The sequence below is a fragment of the Cibotium barometz genome, chromosome 46, assembly GCF_041138505.1.
Source record: "Cibotium barometz isolate CiBa-2024 chromosome 46, ASM4113850v1, whole genome shotgun sequence".
NCBI lineage: Eukaryota > Viridiplantae > Streptophyta > Polypodiopsida > Cyatheales > Cibotiaceae > Cibotium > Cibotium barometz.
In genome coordinates this window covers 28,215,017-28,231,319 of record NC_141091.1, presented here as the reverse complement: position 1 = coordinate 28,231,319, position 16,303 = coordinate 28,215,017, and the positions used below count along the sequence as shown (strand labels likewise).

General features: G+C 43.8%; 1 protein-coding gene across 7 annotated transcripts in view; it reads right to left on the bottom strand.

Moving 5' to 3' along the window:
- Positions 1-11,863, bottom strand: part of LOC147612094 (5'-3' exoribonuclease 4-like) — a 77,401-nt gene extending 65,538 nt beyond the window's left edge. For 5 of the 7 annotated variants that reach the window (XM_086783974.1, XM_086783975.1, XM_086783976.1 and 2 more), the window contains exons 1-8: positions 11,521-11,762; positions 10,565-10,713; positions 10,312-10,414; positions 10,051-10,127; positions 9,128-9,319; positions 8,935-9,054; positions 8,792-8,854; positions 8,541-8,678 (exon numbers count right to left, since the gene is read on the bottom strand). In XM_086783974.1, the coding sequence (XP_086640100.1) occupies positions 8,541-8,678; positions 8,792-8,854; positions 8,935-9,054; positions 9,128-9,319; positions 10,051-10,127; positions 10,312-10,414; positions 10,565-10,713; positions 11,521-11,617 (939 nt within the window). In that variant the 5' untranslated portion in view covers positions 11,618-11,762. Of the gene's footprint in view, positions 1-8,540; positions 8,679-8,791; positions 8,855-8,934; positions 9,055-9,127; positions 9,320-10,050; positions 10,128-10,311; positions 10,415-10,564; positions 10,914-11,520 lie in introns of all 7 variants that reach the window. The other 2 variants (XM_086783977.1, XM_086783978.1) reach the window with 1 other exon arrangement.
- Positions 11,864-16,303: the final 4,440 nt, after the last annotated feature.

Below are 16,303 nucleotides of genomic sequence, written 5' to 3'. Positions count from 1 at the left end.
TATACGCAGCAATGATGTCATTTTTGATGAAACATGCATGTATAACGAGCCTGCAAGGCAACAGGAGCCTGGCAGAGTCATCTTTGATGATGATGGACATCATGGACAACAACCAAGGGCTGTAAATCAGCCATTACAGCAACAAAACCAGCCCTTAAATGGTGCTGAAAATGGTCCAAATGGACAGCCAGAGATGGCAGAAGATATCCCTATGGATATCCCACAGTTAGAGGAGATACCGGGCATGATCTTTCAACCTTATGGCATGGAACAGGAGCCACCAATAGGTGATATGCAGGCTGGACAGCAACCTGCAAATGATGATCATTGGGTACGGAGGTCCACAAGACCCTCCAGACCCCCTGATAGGTTTGTTCCAGGGGTTGACTACTTGATGTTCACTGACTGTGGGGAGCCCTCTTGTTATAAGGAGGCTTTACAGAGGGCAGACAAGGCTCTTTGGGAGCGTGCTATGAAGTCAGAGATGGATTCTCTACAGGCAAGAAGGTTTTGCCATGCAAGTGGGTTTACATGCTCAAAGTTGCACCTGATGCAAAGCGAAGATACAAAGCCAAGTTAGTGGCTAAGGGCTTCAATCAGGAATATGGTGTGGACTTTCATGAGATCTTCTCTCCAGTGGTCAAAATGACCACACTTAGAGCTGTATTAGCTTTGGTTGCTCATGATGATCTGGATTTGATTCAGATGGATGTGAAGACTGCTTTTCTTCACGGTGATCTCCATGAGGAGATATATATGCAACAGCCAGAGGGTTATGCACTGAATGGAAAGGAGAAGCTTGTATGCAAGCTGAAAAAGAGTCTTTATGGGCTCAAACAGGCACCAAGGGAATGGTATCATAAATTTGATACATTCATGAAATCCCAGGATTTCAGGAGGAGTGACATAGATCACTGCTTATACACCAAGAAAGCTTTGGATGGCAGTCTATTGATCCTCATCTTGTATGTTGATGATATGTTGATTGCCAGGAAATCTCGTAAAGAGATGGATGCCTTGAAGAAGAGGCTGCATCAGACCTTTGATATGAAGGATTTGGGTGATGCAAATCACATTTTGGGTATGCGGATACTTCGGGACAGAAATCAACATGTGTTGTATTTGTCTCAGAAGGAACACATTGGCAAAGTTTTGCAGAGGTTCAATATGGAGGGGGGGAAGAAGACTAGTACTCCTTTGCCTCCATATGTGAAACTCAGTGCTATGGACAGCCCACAGTCAGGATAGTGGCAGGGCTGATATGGCCAAGATTCCATATGCTTCAGCTTGTGGCAGTCTCATGTATGCCATGGTAGCTACCAGGCCGGACATTGCATTTGCAGTGGGAGTGGTTATTAGATACATGGCCAACCCTGGCAAGAAGCATTGGGAAGCAGTGAAAGGTGTCATGAGATACCTGAAGGGCACACAGGATATGTGCATCTGCTTTGGCAAACAGGATGCATTAGTATGGTTACACGGATTCGGATTATGCCAGTCATCCAGATAACCGGAAGTCTACTACCGGTTATGTGTTTACATTCACAAGAGGTGCTGTGTCAAGGATATCCAAGATGCAGAAGTGCATTGCCTTATCTACTACAGAGGCCGAGTATATTGCAACCACAGAGGCTTGCAAGGAGGCATTATGGCTATCTCGGTTAGTGGTTGATTTGGGTTATACAGGGGATATTCCATTGTTGCATTGTGACAGTCAGAGTGCCATCCAGTTGGCAAAGAACCTTGTGTTTCATGCAAAGACGAAGCATGTGGATGTGAAGTATCACTTCTTCAGAGAGGTGATAGAGGACAAGCTGATTCAGCTTGTCAAGATTCATACGGATGACAACCCGGCTGATTTGTTGACAAAGAGTTTGCCTCCAGAGCGGTTTGCTCATTGCAGACACTTGATGGGCATTGGATGAGGCCAGTTTCAGCCTTGATATGGCCTTGTATATTATCATGTACATGCTGATTTTTTCTTTTCCTTCACTTAAGGGCACATTGCCTTTAAGTGGGAGGTTGTTGGGGTAAAGGCATTATGCCCACCCTTATAGTGTGTACAAGCCCATAAGTTTTATAGTATATAGTACACTTAGTACATTAAAAGTACTAAGTGCACTATGTGCACTAGAGCAAATATACATGTGTGATAGGGGAGTCACACACTCATACTTTGTGAGTTGACTTATCCCCACATGTCTCTCTCTCTCTCTCTCTCCCTTCTTCTCTGTGTGTGTCTCGCACATGAAACCCTAACTGTTTCAGCTGAGCTTCTTTAGCTCCTTCAAAAAGGCATGCAGTTGTGAATCCCCCCCATACACACGCAAGATAGACTTATAAGTAGCGAAGCCCACTTAACAGCTTGCCAATGCCTAGAACCTAGGCTATGCATAAACCCGCTCAATTGTGAGACCAAACTGAATGTTTAGTCTCGTATTGCACAAATAAATCAAGCATCCAACAACCATATGATACAATGTGGCATCAAGAGAATTTCCAAGTTCTTGAAGACTAAGTCTGGCACCTGTCTCAACTGGATGTCACTCGATTAGCCAGGTGTCACTGCCCCATGAGTGGTGACAGGTGTGTGTACCTGGTGTGAGCTTTAACAGAATCAATCAATAGAGTGAGTCGTGCAGATATTCTCTAATGGACTAGGGTTAGACAAGTGAGCTAGCGTCACGTGCACACACGTGGCCATATTTAATCCCCACATCTAATCCCTAGCATCCAAGATGCCACATCAGCACATTGAACACGCCGACAGTTGCTAAACAGCCCATATGAGCAGCCTATATAAGGCATAACATCATTTGTACAAAAATCCTCTCTCTCCCTTTTGTAGATTGGTCTTAAATAATTCATTGGCCAAGCATGTATGTTACCTTTTTCATGTACATAATACATATACTGTAAACTAGTCTCTCTCTCTCTCTCTCTCTCTCTCTCTCTCTCTCTCTCTCTTTGCATTTTTGCATCAGGATGTTCCTTCAGGGTGCTTAAGGGCTATGATTAAGGCGTGAAGGCTTCTGCTATGTCACATCAGTATCAGAGCATCAGGTGCAGCCAACCGCAGGTCCCAGAAGGCATATATCACAATATGTGAAGTACATCACAAGCACTGCAGCCTGCAGGTCCCAGAACGCATATATCAGAATATGTGGAGTGGCCGTACCCCGAACTAGTAGTCCTGCAAGGACTAGTAGTGAAGTGGAAATACCCGGACTAGTAGCCCTGCTAGGACTAATAAGCCACACCCATCCTACCTTCATCACGCGAGGACCAACCTCCACCCCAGGGGTGTCATACTTGCACCACAAGGGCATTGTCGCAATTCTCAAGAGCATTGTCATAAGGGGTGTACATGTCACGTGCACACCCATGCCATGGCTAATCTCCAGCATGAACAGCATAATCCTTGATTAGGGCATCAGCTAGATAGCAGTTAAGACAGCATGTAGGGTATCCTTAGCATCAGTTTCATCATCAGCACCACCATCGGCAGCCTCATCATCAGCTTCAGCACTATCATCATCATCTTCAGCAACAGCATCATCATCATCATCATCATCATCACCATGAGGCCATGGGAGCCCTATCAGCAGCCAGCAAACCCCTGTCGACAGCAAGGAGAGAGCCCAAGCAACAGGCGGCCAGGTCCTAGGCAGTAGCCAGCAAAGTGTGGGCACAGGTTGAAGCGGTAGGCACAGGGCAGGAGGGTGGAGGAAGCACAGCGGCTGCAAAACAATAGGGCAGACAGAGGCAGAGGCATGAAGGCCTGATGGGGGTCAGAGTAGTGCAGGGTGGATAAAGGGGCAGAGTGGCACAGGGCGGATGGGCAGGCGCAGAAATGTGCAATGAGGGGGCGACCAGCATCCGCAGGGGGAGGAGCTCCAGTCCCGTAATAATCCCATGAGTTCAGTATCCCCTCGTCCTTAACTTAGAGCACAATGGAACATTCACCTTTGCTCCACTTTCACCTTGGCCATCCTCTCCTCGATTGTGACCTTGCTGCACTTTCCTCTCACAATCTGGAACGCAACATGCTGTCAGAATATGCAGCGGAGATGATGACCAAATCTGGGAACACAAGAGCAAAAACGCAGGCAGAAAAAACAGCACAAAAAGAGAGAGATGTAGGCGTGTAACTCTGCTCTGATATACACAAGAAGATCCCGAATATGATACAAATGAGGTATGGGGGCTGAGGAGCTATATATACTCCCCTAGAGGGCAGTCGGCCAGCACTGGAAGAGGCCCACGACTGGACAAAACCCACGACTGCTGAAAAACAGCAGTCGGCCAGCATCTGGTGCCCCAAGTCTGCACAGAACAAGTCGGCCAGCACTCAGACAGCCCACGACTGCTACAGATGCAGTCGGCCAGCTTCAGAGTGCTCCTGGCATCACCTGGCAGCCCTCCCAAGCCTCAGAAAAATGGGAAAAAATAGGGGAAAAATACGGAGAGTGGGGAAAAATGATAAAACACCTCATAAGGGCGGGCACACCCACAACAAAGGCCCTGGTGTATAAATCTAGACAGGAGATGACTTCTAACACCCCCTCTCAGCTCCTGGCTGTGTAACCAACCACTGGGAGCTGGGGTGCCGCCTGAGCAAATCCTGAGAGCGACTTCGTGAAGAGGTCCACCGTACTGTCCTCCGTCGAACAGAACTCCAGCAAGATGTCATCAGCAACAATCTGTTCACGAACAAAGTGCCTCTGGGTGACCATGGGTTCCTCCAGTGGAAGCCCAAACCTGCAATGTAACCTCCTCCTGCTCCGTAAAACTGCTCCTGGGCCAGAAGTAGATCCCCTCGTGTCCGAATCTCCTCCCCAAACCGAGTCACTCCAACCGCGGAGTCGGACTCCATCCAACAATTCCCCTCCTGTGTACAAGAGTCCATGATCCTTCGCATGTCGCAGAAACCACAGGAAACGCAATCCTGCCTCCCAAAGAGACATCTGCAACCAAGAGCTCAATCGCCTCATCAGGAAGCTCCCGTCCAATCCGGTGTCCATCAACCAGATCCATGAACCATACAGCTTCTGAATCACAGAGACATCACACTGCTCACAAGGATCAACACCTGTTACGGTGCACAAGCAAGTCCTGGAAACCTCCTGAAGACCACGCAAGGCCTTCTGAAACCTGTCAACCACCCCCTCTGAATCCGGAACCACAAAGCCTGGAGAAACCACCTCCTTCTGCAAGTAAACACCTGTCACCTGCCTGGCTTTCCGAAAGGTCCCCGTGGAAAGAACATCCTCAACTACTGGAAGTTCTATGTCCCGAACACGACGAGACATCAGAGCATAAGTGACCTGTTCAGCTTCCTCTGACTCACGAACACAAGAACTACCAACCTCAGTACTGGAAAGTTCCTGCCAACTGCTGCCATCTACTGGTAAGCTATCCACCACCTGGTCTCGGAAAGCCTGTACCTGCAGCGTATCCACACCTGAGTAGCTATTACCACATTGCCACTCATCACAATCTTGAGGACCTGGGAGAGAGAGTGCTGAAAGCCTGTAGACTCCATTCTCCACTCCACCTTCCCAAACCACTTGGCCTGTTGCTTTGTCCCGGAGAGCAACAAAATGCTCATCAAACTCCACCCGTACGCCAGTCTTGCAAACCTGATGCACTGACAACAGATGAAAACCAAGTGCCGGAACATACAACACCTGGGAGGAATGCTTCCCCCCTCTGCCATCGGGAACTATCTCCATCCTGCCCTCACTGTGAACTGGGATAGTGGACGTATCCCCAGTAAGAATATGACCAGAACACCTGCAGAGATCCTGTAAACCGGAACGGGAAGGAGTCATGTGCCTGGAAGCACCACTATCGAGAATCCACTCCCGAGTATCCGTTGCGGAGAGTCCTCCAATCTCCTCCCTGCCTGAAGAAAATGAAGCATCGGTGTCCATCACCTCCAGGTGCACAAAAGCCGGAGTCTTCATGATTGCTGAGGAGTCTTCACCCTTCTCGGTCTTCCGCTTGGGACACTGCCTCCAGTAGTGGCCTTTCTCGCCACAATCATTACAGGTCCTCTCTGCCTTTAGTTTCTCGCGGTCAGCGTCGGACATCTTCTCAGAAGACTTCTCCGATGAAGCCTTCCCCTTGCCCGAGTTACGGCCTTTCGACCGTTGGCCAGTAAAGGCCTCCGAACCTCCACCCTGAGGAGGGTTCGTGAATCGTTCCTCCTGGTCCAGGACCATGGGCACAAGCTCCTCCCATGTGATGGTGCTGAGCCTGCCACTGGTAATCAACGACGAGTAGAATGCTGAGTACGAAGAGGGCAAATGTGACAGCAACGTTATGGCCATGTCCTCTGACGATATCTCCTTCCCAGCCTGGAGAACTTCCTGCTGAAGAGCCTGCAGCTTGTTAATATGCTCCCGCATCGTCGACGACTTTGCAGGGCTCATAACCCGCATCTGTACTTCCAAGGAAATCCTCTTCATGGGTGATACCCTGTTGTACAGAGAAGCCAAATGCTGCCATATACCTCTGGCCAGCGTCATGTGCTTTACATGATTGATTACCTGTGGTGTGCAGTTGAGGAAAATAAACGAACGGACCCTGGCGTTGACGCGATCCCACATCTGCGTCTGGGCCTCCCGGTCCTTTCGGGTTGACGGTAACTCCCCGTCCTCTACTTCCGGCCGTGGAACACCAACAACGACGAAATCGGCGAGATCGTAGGACTCCAGAACGGATTCCATCATCACCTTCCATATGCCGTAGTTGCTCCCGTCCAACTGACGGTCCACCGGAAACGTGGGGAGTGTCGGGATCTTCACATGTCTCTCAGCCATCTCAAACAGATCTGCCATAGCGGGGATGTACTCTGAAAAGGGTGGGTGGGTGGGAACAAAGAAGAACTGATACCTGCAAATCAGCCCGCCTTCCTCTTGCTTCTCCTCTTCCCGAACAGTCCAAAACAGTCCACCAATCAGCCACAAAACAGCCCCCTCTTGCTCACACAAATCCCAAGACCTATCTAGAGCCTAGGCTCTGATACCATGTCAGAATATGCAGCGGAGATGATGACCAAATCTGGGAACACAAGAGCAAAAACGCAGGCAGAAAAAACAGCACAAAAAGAGAGAGATGTAGGCGTGTAACTCTGCTCTGATATACACAAGAAGATCCCGAATATGATACAAATGAGGTATGGGGGCTGAGGAGCTATATATACTCCCCTAGAGGGCAGTCGGCCAGCACTGGAAGAGGCCCACGACTGGACAAAACCCACGACTGCTGAAAAACAGCAGTCGGCCAGCATCTGGTGCCCCAAGTCTGCACAGAACAAGTCGGCCAGCACTCAGACAGCCCACGACTGCTACAGATGCAGTCGGCCAGCTTCAGAGTGCTCCTGGCATCACCTGGCAGCCCTCCCAAGCCTCAGAAAAATGGGAAAAAATAGGGGAAAAATACGGAGAGTGGGGAAAAATGATAAAACACCTCATAAGGGCGGGCACACCCACAACAAAGGCCCTGGTGTATAAATCTAGACAGGAGATGACTTCTAACACATGCCTACCATCACATCACCTCTGGAAAACTGGGCATTGTAACCAACAGCTACAACTCCATTGTTGATCATAACCGAAAGAACTCAGAAATCTAAATGAAAATCTTCCTCCTTGTGGTTCAACAGTAGGATCAGTACTATCTCCTTAGGCTTGTCATCCAACAATGGTTCTGGTTCTGCACCCTCCACTAATGCAGTATCCATCTCGGAACGGGTAATCTGCTCCTCTGGAACACTCTAAAATTGGAATCCTAGAGCAACCACAAACTCTGGCTTAAGATGATCCTCTGACAAAGACTCTTGCGCATGCATTGACTATGCTACCAACATATCTTCAGGATTCTTCACCAGTCCTCACTCCATACTCGAGGAAACTCTCATCTGAGCCACTTCAGATCCTGGAAGCTCTCCCGCATCCAAGGAAAGTCCCTCACATATTTCAACACTGGGTGAACTCTCCACCTTTGTGCCGTTGTCCATGGGCTCTTAGGTTGTCAATACCATACGTTGTGCTTGAATCTCTCTCTTCCATTACTCCAATTTGTGCAAATTAGCTTCGTGGGCTTTGCACCTGCCCACTTCCTCAGCTCGACAGTTCTCCCAAAACTTCTGTGTTGAATCAGGAAACTACGCCCCTTCTTTCTTGGCCAGATGCATCCAATTCAAATTGTCATCGGCCACTATTATCGAGGATACTAGACCGATCAAGATCGGGTCCAGCTTTTCTTGAAAACATCCTCCATGTCTTGACTGAAGAAAAATGCAAATTTGCCTTGTTGGAAAAAATGCAGATCTGCTGGCTGATTTTGAACCTAGACCTACACTCTGGCATGCAAACTTCATGCAAGACTAATGCACATGGCTGCGGGAAAAACCTATCGCAACCTCTACACGAAACTAACACAAGGACTCTATCAAACTTAGGCCCATAAGGTGTTAACTCTTAAAAGGCCAAAAAGTGCATTATATTTAAGATATGCATAAACAGCATCACCTGGAAAGGTTTTTTCTTCGTTGCAGTTTCTCCTCCATTTTCACAAGAATTTCCATGCAGCTCTTCACACTCAACTGCCAAATGACCGCTTTGACCACAAAGAAAGCACTTGTCCTCTTGACTGGGTTGGAAAATAACCTACAGTTTGCCACTTTTGAATTAGATATTCTTTTCCATCTTGGGGAAGGGAAGGGAGGGAAAAACATACAGCCAGGGGAAGACAAAGGGAGGAAAAGTAAAATCCTCCATACCTCCCTTAAGATGGAAAAGTGCAACTCGTGAGTTGCCAGGGCCAACATAATCAGGTCAGCATCCTGAAGAATCTCTATGGTGTCAGACAGGTCTTCCTGAAGAATAATAAAGACATATGAGAGCATAGTTAGCAAAACCTTACCAGCCCATACAGACAATGGCGAGTGTTGGGATCAAAGCCAGGTAGATTTCTTTGCAAGCGAATATATGACATGATCTTATGCTCCCCTTCACCCGGAGAGTTTGCATCTGAAAGAATAGCCTGTGATGCAGATATATTACAGGCTGAAGAGCAAATGCAACTTTAAGAGGGAAAACCTTTGTCAAGACCTTACTGTGATCTGACGCCATCCAGGATCATGATTGAGTCGAAGATGTACATAGTACCGAAGTGCTATTGCCAAACTGTCCATAAAAGGTGTGCCTGGTGTGATCACATTTGAATCACATGCTTCAGACTTCCCCTTGACGGGGATAATTCGACCCTCTGCCTCAAACTCCTTGCGCAGCCTTTCTTCCTCAGCAGCCTTGAATCCAACATACCAAATTTACACTATAATGGACTCAGTAAAGACAGCACAAACCCCTCTTGTTGAGGAGGAGGAAAGTGGAAAATGAGCTTCTTGTGCAACCAGCAACCATAAAACCTCAAGTTGCCTTTCCTTAAAAAGAACCAAAACTTTTAGCCCCCATTCAAATCAATCACACTGCAATTGGCATCTTTATTCATGCGCACATCAGCATGCTAATATGGCTGACATAATCACATGTTTGAAAATGGCACTAGTTGCACAAAGCCGAAACGGAATGAAAACAGCTGATGTTATGCAATGGAAACAGCTTGAAACTAAGAATCCATTTTTGTTTTTAACACAACGGAAACAGAACGAAAACGGATGTTATGAAATGGAAACAGCTTGAAAGTAGAAATCCAAAATGGATAAGAAACATATAGTATACATGCAAGTTAATTATGAAATTAAATAGAAATGAGAGAAACAGTTAGACAAATAGAGGAGAAAGCTAGGGTGTATCATAATTCAAGGAGATGGGCCAAGAAATTTGGTAAAAACCAAAACTTGGAAAGAAAATTTTGTTTAGAGCAGATTAGGAAATGGGAAACGGAAATGGAAAAGACAACTCAAGAGAAACGTCATTTTTCATTTTTGGTTAGGAAACACCGTTTCCTGTTACTATGAACCATGCACCATTGAGAATAATTAATGTTTCATTAATGCTACAAGAGGATGAGGCTTACCGCATCGGCAGCATCTTTGGCAGCACGGAAACACCTAGATCGTTGCTGATTCATTTTTGCCCTCGGTGCCACCCCATCTTCACACCCCCACAAAACAAAGCGAGTCAGCCAAAGTGTTACTCTTGCGAAAGGAATGAGGATGTGAATATCTCGGACCTGTGCCCTGATCCTATTGAGGTACTGCACTTAGAAAATTGAAGACTCCAGACTACCAAAACAAGAAGAGAAAATGCATGTGCATGAAACCATTTTTGTGCATACCAATTGCCATGTATAGAAGCTTTCTTGGCCGCACCATTACAAAAAGGCGATCAATGTATGCAAACACGCGCTGGAAAACTTCATCAAATGTCTTGGGCGTAGCCTGTCAAGACATAAAAAAGCAAACCAAATCGTCATACGCTTATGTGTGAATAGACTTCACCAACAACTAGTAAGTTTAGGCTTTCAAAAACACTTGGAATGTCCTGTACGTGCATACATTCATGTCTAAACAATGATCAGAAACACTTACCACCGCATCTTCCGGATGAAAGCACGGATGGATAATGCCGTTCATATCCAGGTAAAGGTTGTCAAACTCCATTCCATTTGGATTCGGTTTGCTTGTATCTACAAGCTGAATTTGTCCTTGTGTTTGTTGTGGCTCCTCCTCAACCACATCTACAATTATAAGAGGATACTTGTCTGCTAACCACCTATAAAAGGCTGGAGCTCCCATAGTGTATTTTACACAGCTCAGTAAAGTGTATTTCCAATATGTAACAATCCGCCACCACTCGCAAAAAAGAAAATATTTATTCCCTTGATGCTGCCTCTGACTCACTAAAAATGTGAGGAAATCCAAGTGTATTGCTGGCTGGCTTGAAATGTAATGAGACCCGAGGATATTGATGGTAAATCAATTGAAGTAAAACCATAATAGCAAAATTTTTGGGGGCGGGGGAGGGGGGGGGGGACTAGCAAAATTTTTGGTATTCTGCAACGTCTTGAAGAAAATCAAGAGGTAAAAGCAGCTAAGGTACTCTAATGTGAGAAGAAAATCATGAAATAAGGAGCGAAGTTTGTTAAAACCAACGCTCTGAATACATGACAATGAGAAGAGATACTGCATGTGTTGAAAAGAAGGGCCTTAAAAAGCTTGGAATCTACTCTGTGGATTTAGAAGCTAAGCTAAGCCAGGATTTGAAAGCTGACTTACAGGATGACCTACAGCTATGGAAGAAAATGGAGATAAATAAAAGATTGATTTGCTATCTATGCAGGAAAAATAGGGGAAAAAGCTTCAGGTGGGAAGAAAGAAAGCATACTAGCTTGAAAAAAGAAAGCATTTATATCTATGATGCATACATATCTACGATGGGAGCTTGAACGAAGCGCAGGCCAAACATCAGAAAAACAAAGCAAGGCCCGGAAGATCAAAAAGCAGATTGAAAAGCTGAGAAGATTTACATGAAATGGAAACCAAACCTTGAATGGGCGTACGAAAAAGGAGATTGAAACGCAGGAAAAGCCAGAAGAACCAGTGTTTTAGCCGCTGGGTCTTCTTCGTCCGCGGCTGTCTCATCCCTCCTTCTTCTCTCTGCGTGGGAATCCTGCTACGCAACGAAGGACGAGGAAAGCAATATGTCGCAGAGATATTTGGAGTTCTGTCTGACGAAACACTGACTAGAGATAAGGAGTGTTGAAAAGCACAGAGCTCATGGCTATGGCGATTAAAAAGCAGGAAATGGGGGTTTTAAAAAAGCAAAACTAAACCCAAAAAAAAAAAAAAAAAAAAAAAAAAAAAAACAGAAACAACAGAACTGAGACTAAAAAAAAAAGAGGAAGACAACTCCCGTCCTTATATTTTCCTCATGACACTTTACTTACAACACTTTTGAGTTCAAACTCTACCACGGTCAGAAACTCTCTGCGCTTTTGAGGCAATGTATTCATTGATGAAATTTGAGGCAACGTATCTTATGTCTTTTTAGGCAATGTCTCATTAATGAAATTTAAAAATATAATATAATGTCTTTCTGGTTTCTATAACTCATAATGTATTTCTAGTTTCTATAAATCATAATGTATTTTTAGTGTCTATAAATCTAGGATTTTCCAAGAAGGTCAGCAACATATTCATCAAATTCTTCCATGTACATCCACATTACTCGAAATTTCCATATGTAATATATGGTTTTTCTTGTTTCTCTAACTCTGTGATTTTTTAAGAAGACACTCAGCAATTTCTATAGCCACCCTTCACCACCATGACACAATGGCTATAGAAATGCCCAAAAGCATCTAAGTATAGCATTCTCCTTTCAGGTTTACGCCATGTCTTCTTTCAAAAAAACAAATCACAAGGCTCGATGCTCACATGGTGGTGCCTACTCATTACCATGTTGATAAATTATGTGTAATGAAAGAGATGACATCTAAATATAATTGAAGCTCTTGGGTCTAGTTGACTCCATTATAGCCACAAACACAAGCTATATCTTCTTGTTATTTTGTGATAATGCACTCTTTTTTATTATTTTATTTGTCTCGCCAACAATAAACAATGTAAGCTAATAGTGATCAAATGCATATGTTTAAAACACACATGGCTCATGTGTCAAACCCATGCATATTCTTTATTAAAAACTATTATAAATATGTTACTTACCCCCCCAGCAGCACCTTTTTTGTGTCTCCCACCTCTTAAATGGAGTAAAAATACAGAATAGCCTAAAGGTAGTCTATGGAAAATAATAACTCTCTCTTCCCTTCTCAATGAATTACAGGCATTATATTTTATTTCTCCTTGTAATGAGGATAGGGCCTCTTTTATTTCTACGTTGCTCACCTCAAATCATCTAGCATCATGCTCTTTCTCTAAAGAGAGAGTCTTATATAGAAGGACATAAATCCACAGTTTACTCTCCTTAAGCTTTCTTTTTCATGTTTTGTCTTGATGTTTATCTACCAGCTAGTGTATGTAGTTTGACATTGTATTTTCAAACAAACAAAACTCAACCTACATAAGCATTAAATTGTGTAAACATTAAAATGAAACTTTAGCTAGATCACTTATTAAATCCTAAAAGCTAAGAATTCTTTTGAAAATAGCTGGAAGATAAACATTTTCTCATTAATGCATAGAAGAAAGCATTAAGACCACTCAATTAACATGAATGGTTCAAAATTAAGAACTGAATTTTGATTTAGTGATCATTTTTATAAAAAGTGCAAAAGTTAAATGTCTTGTCTATGCATTACATGGCACATTCATCCATGTTGCTTTCTTTCTTAGGATGACCTACTTTGGAAAAAAGGATTGCATTCGTTACATGTTTATTTTTTCCCTTTAACAGTACAAAGTCTTGTCTTGTAAAAAGAGGTAACACAACATATGCTTTACATCAAAAGAAGTACCACTTTTATAAAATAGAATATTAGAACATAGTTTCTTAAACAAAGAGTAGTCATCACTTGTAATAAGGCATCGTTACCATAGCATTGAACAACCATTATGGCTCATGGGCTTTAGCCCAATAGTTGCACCCTTGCCTCTTAAAGCACTGAACACAATTTTTGAGCTATTATGCCTCCTAGGCTTTACCCCAACAGTTACACAGTTGCCTCTCAAAAGAGAGGTAGTAGAGGGTATCATATCAACCCTTGTGGTATGTATCTCAGCACCACTCTTACATTTTAGAAAAGAAGTTGTTTTGACCTATTATTGTCAACTAATCCTAAGCCATCTCTTAATTAGCCACATGCATCAAAACATATTATTGTCAACTAATCCTAAGCCATCTCTTAATTAGCCACATGCATCAAAACATATTATCTTCCAACTTAATTTTGGGTGAATATACATTTCTTGATGACAAAATTAGAACGTGTTATGTGATCAATTCCCATTTACTAGCTATAATTCCCTTATCAAAACAAGGGGGGATACTGTGATTTAAACCAATGTAGGACATGAACAACTAACTCCTAGTGTTACCTTGGCCTCTAAGTTAGATTTGGGGGCAAGTTACATGAACCTCAAAGCCAAGCATGATAAGCGTCTGAGCCATGCTAGTGTTGAGCCTCTGAGCACGTTGAGGCCAAGCTCACCAATAGCCTCTGAGCCAAGTTACATAAGCCTCTAAGCCTACAACTAAAACATGCCAAGTTTAAACCAAAGTTGGAGCATGTGTATTCCTTCCTAGTAGTGAAAGCTCCAAAGGGGGGTTTGTTGGGTGTTTGAAGCCTCATATATGTGCGTGTCTATCTCCTATGTCCACTCTATGTGTCCACCAGTGTGGATGTGTTTACGTGTGAACACCTTTCTAGGTGTGAAACACTTTTATGTAAGTATGGGTGTTTATGTGTGTGAACCCACTCCTATGGGTGGATAAGATAAGTGTGCATTCAATGCTAGTCTATGAGGTAGATGGACCTCTAGTCCTATATATTGTACCCATCACATCATTATTAAAATATTTTCTTATTGTGTGAGATTATAAGTTCTTTACGTTGAGTTTATTACTCTTGATAATTTTTGTTAAATGCTCATTAGTTCTTAATTAATCATGGCGTATAGATTTGATCTTCCTTAGATCTTGTTTTCCTACATCTCATTGCTATTATTCATTTAATCTAAGCAATCCCTTGACTCAATATGCAATGAAATCCAAGCCTATTGGCCCTAACGACACGCAAATAGAAAACTAGGGTTTTTTCCTTCCAAGACCTAAAAATCAAATGATTATGACCTTCTAATTGACATTGGTTAATGTTGGGAGCTTGGAATAGATCATATTCAAAGCTAAGCCTTTAGGCTACTCATAGGTAACAATGCCATATATTTTGAAGTTGAAAGCTTACCTAACCTTTCCAAAACATGTGCCGTTTAGAAAATTTACCTTGGAGCTAGAGCCAGAAATTGTAACTTCCCATTGGTTGTCGGTGTGGTAGCTCCTCAATTCCTTGTTACAGTGGAGAGCTTCATGGCCATGGGGTGGGGAGGAAGAGCTTGAACCGCCTAGATGAAGGAAATAAGAAGATTATCACACCATGGATCGAATCTCACAAGAGGTGAAAAGAGGGGGGAAGCTCATGAGAGAGAGATCCTAGCATGCATCCATCTAGTTATGTAAGGATTCAAAAGATCACAAGCAAGAGTGTAGGGAGAAGAAGGAAGAGAGCTCACAAGTATTCTATTGCAAAGGGAATGATTATGCATTTCTTAATGTCAAAATTACCTTATATACAAGTGGTTAGAGTTCACACTTTTGGTTGGCCATTACTTAAAAATAGTACATGGCAAGCTTTCGGCAAGTATATACATGAAGTCATAGAATGCCCCATTTAGTATTAAGTACAAAGTAAGGTCACTTCATAGACTATCCCATTTAGCGTACATTGGTTTGATTGAGTCAAAGGTGAGGCTACTTGCCTATAAAAGCATGTACTTGATGGAGCTTTTAACACATCAATCTAATCCTTATTGAGAGTCGTGCAATCTTGAGCATTATCACATCATAGTCTCTCTCTCTCTCTCTCTCTCTCTCTCTCTCTCTCTCTCTCTCTCTCTCTCTCTCTCTCTCTCTCTCTCTCTTTGTAATGGGTAATATATATTAATTACGAAAAAACAACATACGGAAGGTCTCATGACTACTAAGAAACATGTACAAAATCAGGCCACATGGCCCCACCAAACAAGAACGTGCAACTTGGAGTAGCAAGGATGTCATACGTATATTTGTAGACTAAGGATCAGCCTGCTCCTTGGTAAGACATCCAGCAAACACCAAGGAAAAGAGCTCCAACAAGAGCAAGCCTCTCAAGCTCTCTATCGAGGAGGCAATAATACTTTACGTATAGCCGCACACTAGGGATCAGCATGCTCCCTAGTGAGATGATCGACCGACACCAAAGATAAAATCAGCCATAAAAGTAGCCCTCGCATACGGCCTACATGGCCATGAACTCCATGCTAAGCATCAAAGAGGAAAGCATTCCTCATCGTCCAGTTATGCCATAAACCCCTGAATCTCATGAAATCAAAGAGCATGTCGAAGTGTTGAGGATGGTGGCCATGCTACTGCCCGAAAACCCACTGATGTGGAGTTAGTGTAGCAGATGTCATGGATCTCTAGATACCTGAAAGATATGTCCAAATATGTTTGGCCACTGGGCACACAAGGAACCTATGGCATCTATTCTCCAGGGAGGTAGTGCAGAAGAAGCATGTACCATCAAAGATGTGTCTTTTACGAAGAGCATCTGC